Source organism: Arachis hypogaea, chromosome 3 (genome assembly GCF_003086295.3).
Source record: "Arachis hypogaea cultivar Tifrunner chromosome 3, arahy.Tifrunner.gnm2.J5K5, whole genome shotgun sequence".
In the NCBI taxonomy this organism is placed as follows: domain Eukaryota; kingdom Viridiplantae; phylum Streptophyta; class Magnoliopsida; order Fabales; family Fabaceae; genus Arachis; species Arachis hypogaea.
The window spans coordinates 141,602,398-141,614,327 of record NC_092038.1 but is presented as its reverse complement, the minus strand read 5'-3'; the positions used below and the strand labels follow the sequence as shown (position 1 = coordinate 141,614,327).

The 11,930-nt window shown below is 33.5% G+C and overlaps 1 protein-coding gene across 1 annotated transcript; it reads left to right on the top strand.

Moving 5' to 3' along the window:
* The first annotated feature begins 10,076 nt into the window (after positions 1-10,076).
* On the top strand, positions 10,077-10,706 carry LOC112735654 (uncharacterized mitochondrial protein AtMg00860-like). The gene has a single exon (XM_025785181.1). The coding sequence runs from the start codon at positions 10,077-10,079 to the stop codon at positions 10,704-10,706; it is 630 nt and encodes a 209-aa protein (XP_025640966.1).
* Positions 10,707-11,930: the final 1,224 nt, after the last annotated feature.

Genomic DNA, 11,930 nt, shown 5'->3' with positions numbered 1-11,930 from the left:
CCTTTGTCTCAAAACTTTTTTTCTTATCCGAGTTTGTTCTCGGATTCCTAGAAGGAGGTCAAGCTCTTCTTTTTAAACTTGAATGTTACCAACTTCGTTGTAGAATTTCTGAAAGCCTCTTCTCTTATCTGAGTTTGCTTTCAGATTTCTGGAAGGAGGTCAAGTTCTTCTTTTGTGCTCCGACTTCATTGTTGAATGTTATCCTTGATGTCTGTCTTGTTGACTTCTTTTGATACTGAAAGTGACTGTAGTGTTTCTTGAATCGGGATTTTATTATTGTCCCATGCTTTGTACTAACTAGTTTGGAGAAGGCATCAGCTCGGCTATTCTGCTCTTGGCTTGTATGCCTGACCTTTCCTTTTTCATTCTTGAGGATGATCCCTGCCCCACTACCAGCTTTGTGCTTCGATCTTTTTCAATAAAATCATCACGTAATAAATCAACAAAACCTAAAGTAATATCTCTTTCCCCTTCAAGTTTACCTACTACGATGATGATCCATCTCTTAGTCGTGGAGCTCCCTTTTTACTCTTTTCGCAATGAAGTCAGCCAAATATTGCGATTTGATGATCATCCGAGCTTCGTACTTCAAATCGAATCCAAACAGCTCCATAGCCCACTGTAGGATCTGCCTTGCAATATCCATTTTTTGGAGGATATGCTTCATGGGCTTATTAGCTTGGGCTCTGATGGTGTGAGCTTGAGAGTGGGGTCACGATCTCTGGGATGCCAAAACCAGAGTATATGCAACTTGCTCAATTTAATAATTGAGCTCAACTCCTTGTAGTACCTTATTGCTAAAGTAGGCGAGCTTTTGCGCATCATCATCTTCTCTGAATAATGCAGAGGCTATTGCTTTGTCAGCCATAGCTAAATATAAACAGGCTATTCTTCCATTTCAGGTCGGATAAGAATTAAAGGCTGAGACAAGAATTTTATGAATTCTTGAAAGACTTGTTCAAATTCTTGGGTCTATGTGAAGTTGTAACTCTTTCATAGTAGAACAAAGATACAGCTGCAAGTATACTATTTAATTGTTGAACCTCATTTCAAGCAGGTCAGGTTAGCTTCAATGTCCCCTTTGGGTGAACATGAACCCCATAATTTTTCTGCTTCTACGGTGAAGGTGCACTTTGTGAAATTTAGCCTCGTCCCGTGCTGCCTTATGGTTTGGAATATTTCTGTCAAGCCGGATATGTTGTAGTAGTTCTTTTCCAAGTCTTAAGAGACTTTGTTGCGATCTTTTCATTTTGTTGTCGGCTTTTCTTAGTCCAATTTTGGCCCGATGTCATTTCGGGTTAGGACGAAATCGCCAGTTGAGAAACTTTTTCATATGACCTTCTCATGGCCATTTTTTTGAAATCTAGTTCTTAAAGTTGTACCTCGGGAAAGAGATCGGACTTTTCTTTGTAAGCTCTAAGGTTTGACCTTGTTGTAAAGTCTAACCTTTAAAAGAGGTCGAATTTTTTTCGTAAGCTCTACAAGATGTCGGATTTTTCTTTTGGCTTACTTTATTTGCCCCAATTGAGGTTATTGCTTCAATGTCGTAGGAGGGTAGGTAAGATGATTCCCATTTGTGGAGTTGTCTGATGTATCTATGGTTTCAGCCTGAGTTCTAACGTGTTGACTTCTTTGCTTTCGGAGTTGCTTAAACTGAAATTTTTATTGTAGCATTTATGCCCTTATTATGAAGTATTTTACTTGTCTCAGTGTTTGAGGGAACGGTCCGAGCAAGTCTAAACTACATTTTGCAAAGGGTCACAGTGGGGTGATGCTGATGAGCTTCTTTTGGAGGTACCGTATGAGAATTTTCATGTAACTGACAGTGCGGGCACTTATTCTCAAAGTCGATCGCATCTTTTTTGCAAAGTCGGCTCATAGCATCTTCTTTGTTAGTGACCCTGCCCCCAGATAATTTTCATAGATGCCACTGTGGATTTCATCTAAAACCCTTTTAGGTTTGAGGTTGGGACATACTTCAACATTTTTTTATTATGATTTCTTACCAATACCACATTGGCTAACCATAAGGGATCTAAACCTAGCTTCCAGGAGTGCTTGGACCTATTTTTTCATGACTTGTGCTCTTTTAGGGCTGAGCTTTTGTCACTTCCATTGTACAGGTCGGGCATCTGGATAGACAGCTAGCTTGTGGTTCATGAGGTCGGGATGAATGTGTGGCATATCATAAGCCTTTCAAGCAAAGAGGTTAGAATTTTTTTGTAAGTTTTGGAGGTTCTTAACTTCATTATAGAATCTAGCCTTTAAAAGATGTCGAACTTTTTTTTGTAAGCTTTAAAAGAGGTTGAAATTTTTTTTGTAAGTTTGGAGGTTTTCGACCTCATTGTAAAGTCTAACCTTTAAAAAAGGTCGGATTTCTAAAAGAGGTTAGATATTTTCTTTATAACTTGGAGGTTTTTAATCTCATTGTGGAGTCTAACTTTTAAAAGAGGTCGAATATTTTTTTGTGAGCTCTAAAAGAGGTCGAATTTTTTACAGTCTTTCCCAACTTGGTAGACTTCTTTGAAGTTACTGAGATGGTTATGTAGATCAATAATTCCATCATAAGGATCCATGTTAGGATGTTGAAAACTTTTTGAGACCTTTGTACGCATGACCTCTTTAGAGAAAAGATCATCTCCTCCAATGAAGAATGGGCCTTTGTCACCCCGACTTTCTTTTTTCTTTGGCTTGGATTCCAGTTTTCTTAGTTTATCTTCAATCTCTCTTCTGTTGCGCAGCTCTTTTCGGAGTTGGCTCTTTGATTCTTTTCGTCGTTCTAACTCGTTTTTCAAGAGGTCTCCATTTTTTATCTGAAGTTGGACACAATTCGTCCTTCTAGATATTCATCATCCACCATTATTAAGGGTTGAGCTCCAGGTCCCCGACAACGGCACCAATGTTTCGAGGGTTACTTGAAATTGGGTTGTATTTGGGCCTGAACGTGAGGTCCAGATCCCTTTGTATGGCAGTGTCCAACTTGTTGATGTCGAGGTGCCGCCTGTCCGAGTTCCTCGTGAGGAGGTGGGGAGTGGTACCTGCAACAGACTCCGATGCTTAAGTCAGCAAGAGCTTTAGGCAGATTTTTAGTAGATCAGAACGTGAGTATACCTGAGGGGTATCAGTGTATTCATAGTAGAGTAGATAACCACCTTTTTGAGTAGTTCCACCTTTGTTGATGGATAACTGTTCCCTTTATCTTGGGAGTTTATTAGGATCTATCTTTCAGGGAAGATAGAGATAGTTGGAGAGATTTGGGGAGACAATTACTTATTCACATAAGTATAAGTCGGCCCCTTTTGTTGCGTCTGACCTCTTAAAGAGGTAGGGTATTCGGTAGAGGCCACCTTTTTAGGTGGACCTTTCATCCTTATTGGGTCTGACTTTTGTGTTTTGGGCTAGGGTATGAACAGTTCCTATGCTTTTTTTTCTTTTTAATTAATTAGATTCTTACTTTGTTTTTAATTTTGTAATTAGGTCATTTTGTGTAAAAAATATTAAAATTAACAGAATATTCTTCTAAAAAAATATGTGGTGAAAGATCTAATTAGATTTTTAATTATGGATATCTTTAATTTTTCAAAAAATATTATGTTAATTTTAATATTTTTTTACACTAACAAGGATCTAATTTTAAAATTAAAAACAGTATAAGAACTCAATTAAAAGAAAAAATAGTATAAAGACCTAATTATAAAATTTTAGAAACTAATAGAATAATTAAATTTTATTAAAACAAAAAATTATTTAAATGCTTTATATAATTTAAAATTTTTTAAAATATTTAAAAATTAACTTTTTAATATCGATAAAATATTAAAATATTATTATAATTTATCTAAAAAATATTTTATATGTATATCGTGTTTTCATATCTTATAAAAATATAAAGTTTGTGTATTTCTATATTTCATATCGTATCTTGTATATTACTCGTGCATCATAAGCCTATATTTATCTTCATTTATCAATTATCTATTATATATTACTAATTTTACAACCAAAATTTGGGGCATGTCACTTTTTTATTGTAGTTGAAATCAAATCTTTTTCTTTAAAATTAAAGAATTCTTTCCTTCTCCTCTATTCTTTTGACCCTTTCTCTATTTCTCTCATTCCTTCATCTACTTTATCTCTCTTATATATCATTATCAATGACTAATTATAAATTTGACAATCAAAATATGCAACATAATATTTTTAATTGTAATTAAAATTAAAATTGAGATATAATTATATTATATTATTAATTTAACAATCAAAATATATCACACAACACTCTCTCATTAACATTAAGATGAAATCTTTCTCTCTAAAATTAATAAATTTTATTCCTCCATCCTTTTATCTACATTTTTCTCCTTTTCTATTTCTCTTTACTCTTCCCATTCTATATATAACTTATAATTTATATTATATATTACTAATTTAACAAATTAAAATATCTTACGAAATATTCTTTTATTACAATTAAAATAAAATATTTTTCTCCAAAATTAACAAACTTCATCTCTTCTTCTTCCTTCTCCTTCTTTTTTATCTTTCTCTTTCTTTTCTCTCTTATTTTCTATCTCTTCCTATCTTTCTATTCTAAAAAAAATAAATTAATAAAATAAAATAATTAAAAAAGATCTAGTAATATTATTCAAAAAAATATATTATTATATGCATATTTTTAAATTTTTTATTTAATTTTAAAATTTTGTCGTTTATTTTTTTATTTATATTTTTACTTTTCTTCCTTTAAATATTTATTAATACATATAATTTGGAGAGAATACTAATATTGTGATTAATAATTAGAATCAATATTCAATTATTTCAAAAAAATTAATTTTGAGTTAATTTTATAATTATTAATATAAATTTTACAACCAAAATAACTAATTTTACAACTAAAATGTATCACATGTCACTTTTTAAATACTAATTAAAATATAATTATATGTATATAGAAAAAATATTATTTTTAAATAACAAGTATAAACATTAAGTATTTTTATTTGTATAACAGACTTAACACCTAATCAAAATATAAAAGTATACACATTAAATTCTTTCAAGTTTTAGATAATAAATGTTAAAATTAATTATTAATAAAACATTAAAATTTCTTATATAAAAATAATAACTAAAGTTTATTATTTGATTTTTTTATCTACAGAAGCTTTAATTTTTTGGTGGATACTACAATGAAGATAGCAAAAATATCTTCTCATGAAGATGCTTTGGTTAAAAGTGTGGTTTATTTATTTAGCCACACTTTAAACAAAAACAACATTTTTATAAATATCAAAATCTAACCATACAATCCATCATCTAAGAATAAAAAAAAAATATATTCACATGAAGACAATTATAAAATTTTCATTGTAGTATCCACATAATTTTTTTAGTCAATAAAGACCTTTATTTTCCTATATATACAATTTTTTTGTAAAAAAATTTGATTTTATAAATTTTTTTAACCATAATCTATAATATCAAGATAAAACCAACATAAATTCAAAAAATTTATATTTTCATAATATTATTACGAATAAAAATACTACTAATTCTTCATCAATAATTTTGGTAGGCAAATTGTGAAAACAAATTTTCACATGTAAAAGAAAGACAACGGAGAGATGAGAAAAGTGGTCATAATTGCATTAAAAACCTTAATATAAACGTTGCGAGTTTTATCAATTATATATATATAACTAAAATATTAGCCTTAGTATAAAATATACATTAAAATATTAAAATATATTAAAAATAAATAAAATATTATATATTTATACATAAATATATAATAATTAATTTAAAAATTGATTATTAATGTATACATAATATTTTTTATATCTACATATTACTTAATTGAAAGCAATAAGTGACAATTAGATCGATATATCAGTGTTTTTAACTTTCGTGTATACAAATGGTAGTTTATTCTATCTACATATTACTTAATTGAAAGCAAGTGACAATTAGATAAAGGTATAAAAAGCAGATGAATTAAAATAAGCGAAGGCAACGATATAATCCACCATTGCTAAACGTGATGCACGATAAAAAAAAAAAAAGCAAAAGGAAAAATTAAATTAATTAACTCGCTAGGGCCGGGAGAAAAACTACTATACGGCGGACATGTACCACATTTATAGGTTTTAAGCGACAGTAACATGATTTAAAACATCATAGTACCATATATATTGTGGCAAAAAAGGGGGAGAAACCCATCATCGACTTGGTGGCTAAATTCCCTCCAATGAAATATGACATTGATCGAACACGATACCAATTATTATCGATGAACATTCACTACTTCACAGGTCTTCTTTTTAGTGGGTGCATGTTTGTTATATCTTTGATTATGACGCAACGGGATGTAAAACAATAAAAATTACAAAAATGTTTATGTAAATAGTTTTATGTGTCTGGAAGACTGGGACAATGAGAATTCACAAAGTGATTCATATCAATTGTCACTTGTCACCAATTTCAAACACACCTTCTAAAAATACAAATCCAAAAACCAGCTCCCTCTCCTTAATCTAAATATAAATATGCTGAAATGATAAGAACATTTTCCACTTTTATCCAATAAAAATCTCCCGTCCTATAAGCATGTCTTATATATTATATTTTTATAACAAGCTAGATCAATTAGTTCATTGGCAATTAAAAATACTTAGGATTGATTTATTATTTGTTATGAACTGAAGAGATTGATATATACCATATAATTAAAAGTCCAATAAATAATGAGCCTTAGTCCAATAAGTTTAGTGATAAATTTGGGATACTATGCTTCTTAGCTTGGATTGCATATCCCTTGGTATAAGGAGAGTAGGAATACGTAGTTTTCAATTAGCCAAAAAAGTGATGAGGTGGAGACATACAGTAAGTCCATGACGATCGACCCATAATGTTTTTTGTTAAAGAGAAAAGTTAAATGCTTTCTCGTTGCCTTTTGTTAAGCCACTAAAGGGACAACTTAACACTTATGGTCTTTATTTACATAATTGTAAGTGTAATAATTATGCATATATAGAATAAGAGCATTGCTAGAGAGATAATAATTTAAAATTATTTTATTTAATTTAATATTTATAATTTTATGTATATAAAATTTAAAATTATATATATTTGTTATATTTAATATTATATATTTATTTTAGAGATAATTAATGAATTAGACAACTTTTGATTAATTTGAGTTGATTTTTATTATCTTTTAATAAACATTTTGTATATGAAAAAGTATAGGAGAATAATATTTTTTTTGAACAATCCAAATAATAGGTTAAAAAAGAAAAGTTAATTTTAATTTTAAAAATCAAATTTTGAATTAATTAGATATAATCTTTATTTTGAGTGGTTAGTGGACCTGAAATATAACTCATTGTTCATGTTGTTCGCATCTCTCATTATTCACTTAATGAGATTATTTTATATGTGCTATATCCTATGTGTACATTAAAATTAATCACCAAAATCATCTATTAGTATAAAATGTATGTTGGAATATAACTACATATTAAAAATAAATTAAACCGCATATATATTTATACACAAAATATAATCATAATTGATTTTAGTGACTTATTTGAGTATACGAATAGTATTTTTGAATAACTTTTCGTGAAAAGGACCATATATACATATAGATAGCTCGATTGATCTTCTAAATAAAAGCACCAAACAAGGTAGACCAAAACCTTCGGCATAAGTTTCCGATAGAATGCATTGCGTTATTTTTGAAAGAGTAGCTAGCTAGTTATCATGGTAAATTTTAGAAAGTTAGATTTAATAGTATTTGTACAGTTTTTTAGAGTATTTGAAAATGCTCTAGATGATTCTGGAACGTTCTAAAATGTCCTAAAAGGTCTTCGGAATACTTTAGAAGGTTCTAAAAGACTCTGAAAGGTTGTAGAGTATTCTAGAAGAGTGTGGATGTATATAGGAATATGAAGAATAGTATGGAAGAATCTAGAAGTATTTAGAGAAATATGGTAGAATAGATATTTGTAATGAAGGTTCTAGATGATTAATCTAGACCGTTGATTAGATTTAATCCTAATAATCCATTAAGGAGGTGGAGGGCTATAAATAGGAGGTGAGAGTTAGAGTTTGGGTGTGTGAGTTGTGTGTGAATCATTTGTAACAAATACTTGAGTAATAAAGTGTTCTTTCCACCAACGTTTTTTTATCTTGTGTTCTCTTGTGTTCTCAGCTTTCTTGCTAAGTATTTGAGGGTTAGACTGACTTGGTCTTAACTCAAGAGGTTGAGTAAGTTCGAGTGCCGGCACGGTAGCATTGCAGTGTGTCCAACACCGTGACAATTTTGGCATCAGAGCAAGGTTCGAGAGAGAGCACAAGTGATTTGTGGGTATAGCTTCTAGTATAACCATGGAGCATGTTTGAGTCTCAAAGGGGAAGGAATGCTATTCCTTCTCAACGGAGAGGCAAGAAGGCCCATTCTTCAAGTGAGCCTAGAGGTAAGGACTCCAACTTCTTAGAAGAGAGAGTTTCTATGTTGGAAAATGTTCTATCCTCTATGGATGAGCGCTTCCAAATGATAGAACATGATAAGGAGACCCTCGAGGCTTACGTGTTAGGAGAACTAGATGCTTTCAAAGAAAGCATGCTCCAAATCGAAGAGAAGTTTGAGAATTCTTTGAAGCTTTTGAGGAAGTTCGATTTTGGTTCGAGGAGGCAAAATCTCGACCAACCATTATAAGGGAGACGACAAAGAGTGATCTCCCAAAGCCAAAGGAGTTCCAGGGCGTGAGGGACGCTCGAGAGGTGGAGAACTTCTTACGGCAAATGGAGAGGTACTTTGAAGGCCAAGGGATGGTCGGAAAAGCAATAAAGGTACGCACTGCAGCTCTCTACCTTTCTGATAATGCTACTTTGTGGTGGAGGAGAAAGTGCGTAGATATGAAAAATGGTACTTGCAACATAGCCACATGGAAAGATTTCAAAAGGAAGTTGAAAAGACAATTCTTCCTTGAAAATGTGGTTTATGAAGCAAGGAAGAAGTTGAAGGAGTTGAAGCACAAGAGTACGATTAGCGACTACGTAAAGGAGTTCACTACAAAGAAAGAATGTTAAGGATGTCGATGAGGCCATCGTGGTGGCCGAATCACTTATTGAGTATCATAAGGGAGACTCTAAACCCAAGTCTTCCTCCAAGCCTAGTTCTACTAAAGGTGGGAGAGACAAGGGAAAGAGTTTCTCAACCAAGAAGGAAGGAAAATACTTTTCAAAGAAAGAGTACGAAGAAAAGAAGAAGGCTTTTGTGCCCAAAGGAGGATTCTTCGTGTGCAAGGGACCACACCAAATGAAGGATTATCCCAAGCTAGGGACTCTGGCATCTATTGCTGAGAAACGAGAAGCTCAATCTCAAGTAACTGAGCATGAATGCTGTGAAGGGCAAAGAGGCAAGCACCGCAGAAAAGAAAGACTTAATGTATGTCAAAGTCTTTATCAATGAAAGAATCGTCATGGCTATGATCGACACTGGTGTTACACACAACTTCATCACGTCTGATAAAGCAGGGAGGCTTGGGTTGAAGATCACCGAAAAGAATGGCTGGTTCAAACCCATGAATACCAAGGGTGAACCTCTTAAAGGAGTAGCAAAAGGGGTTGAGATGACTCTTGGTTCTTGAAATGGTCTTGTGGATTTCTCAGTAGTACCCATAGACGATTTCAAAATAGTCATTGGGCTCGATTTGCAAAGGAAGGAAAATATAATACCTATGCCATACTACGACATAGTATGCGTCATGGAGAAAGGGTCTCCATGCATGGTCCCTACAGTCTCTAAAGTTGGAGGACCACCGATGCTCTCTGCTATGCAACTCAAGAAAAGGTTCAAGAAGAGAGAAATTACATATTTTTCTCTATTACAAGAGGAGTCAACATCTCAAAGAGAAGACATTCCTCCCGAAATCAAGGAAGTTCTTGAAGAAAATAAGGATGTGATGCCTCCCGAGTTGCCAAAACAACTACCACCTAGGAGGAAGGTGTACCACAAGATTGAATTGGAGTCAGGAGCAAAGCCACCTGCCTCAGCACCTTATAGGATGGCACCGCCAGAACTTGAGGAGTTGAAGAAGCAACTCAATGATTTGCTAGATGTTGGGTTCATCCATCCATCGAAGGCACCTTATGGCGCACCAGTCTTGTTCCAAAAGAAGCATGATGGTTCGTTGAGACTATGCATCAACTATCGAGCACTTAACAAGATCTTGCGAGAGAATAACTTATATATGAAGAAGGAAAAGTGTTCCTTTGCAAGGGATGAAGTCCACTTCTTGGGACACATCATTGAAGGTGGAACTCTCTGCATGGATCAAGGAAAGGTGAAGGCTATCAAAGAGTGGGAGCTGCCAAACAAGGTATCTAAATTGAGGTCATTCCTTACGTTGGCTAATTACTATCAGAGGTTTATCAAGGGATACTTTGCCAAGGCTGCGCCATTAACTGATCTTCTCAAAAAGAATTACTCTTGTGAATGGTCAAAGGAGTGTCAAAAGGGCTTCGATGAGTTGAAGGCTGCTATCACAGAAGGACCAGTACTAGCATTGCCTGACTACTCGAAGGTGTTTAAAGTCCACACTGATGCTTCTGACTACGCCATTGGAGGGGTTCTAATGCAAGAAGGACATCCTATTGCCTTTGAGAGTCGCAAGTTGAATGATACAGAGAGGTGATACACCGTCCAAGAGAAGGAGATGACCGCAATGGTGCATTGTCTGAGAACTTGGCGTCATTACTTGCTTGGCTCACACTTCATCGTCAAGACAGATAATGTGGCTACAAGCTACTTCCAAACTCAGAATGAATTAAGCCCCAAACAAGCTAGGTGGCAAGATTTCTTAACTGAGTTTGATTTCGAATTTGAATATAAGCTTGGCAAGACTAATGTGGTAGCAGATGTGCTGAGCCGCAAGGCTGAGTTGGCAGCCATTTTCATGGTCGAAGGAGATATGTTGCATACCATCAAGGAAGGGTTGCATCATGAAGACCAAGATGAACTGAGTAGAGGTGAGTCGAGTCGTACTCTGCCTGTGGTGATTAGATCCTTTGATAAAGAAATCGAAGAGATCTTAGCTAATCGCGTCGTGCGACTAAGAGGAGTACCACCAAGTATCCAATATTTTATCAAGTGGAAAGGACTCTCGATAACTGAAGCTAGTTGGGAAACTCATGAAGATCTATGGCAATTCCAAGAACACCTATAGCGTTATCATGAACAGAACGCGATGAGGACATCTGCTCATTAGGTGGGGGAGAATGTCACGGTAAATTTTAGAAAGTTAGATTTAACAGTATTTGTATAGTTTTCTAGAGTGTTTGAGAATGCTCTAGAGAGTTTTGGAACGTTCTAAAATGTCCTAGAAGGTCCCGAAATATCTTAAAATGTTCTAGAAGACTCTGAAAGGTTGTAGAGTATTCTAGAAGAGTGGATGTATATAGGAATATGAAAAATAGTATGGAAGAATTTAGAAGTATTTAGAGAAATATGGTAGGATAGATATTTGTAATGAAGGTTCTAGATGATTAATCTAGACTGTTGATTAGATTTAATCCTAACCATCTATTAAGGAGGTAGATGGCTATAAACAGGAGGTGAGAGTTAGAGTTTGGGTGTGTGAGTTGTGTGTGAATCATTTGTAACAAATACTTGAGTAATATAGTGTTCTTTCCACCAACGTTTTCTTTCTCTTGTATTCTCTTGTTTTCTTAGCTTTCTTGCTAAATATTTGAGGGTTAGGCTGACTTAGTCTTAACTCAAGAGGTTGAATAAATTCAAGTGCCAACACGGTAGCATTGAAATATGTCCAAGGCCATAACATAGTACTCATGAAGAGATCTCTTTGAAAAATGGAACACCAACAAAAAAAAAATGGTGAATTGGACCGTCAAGAAATAGT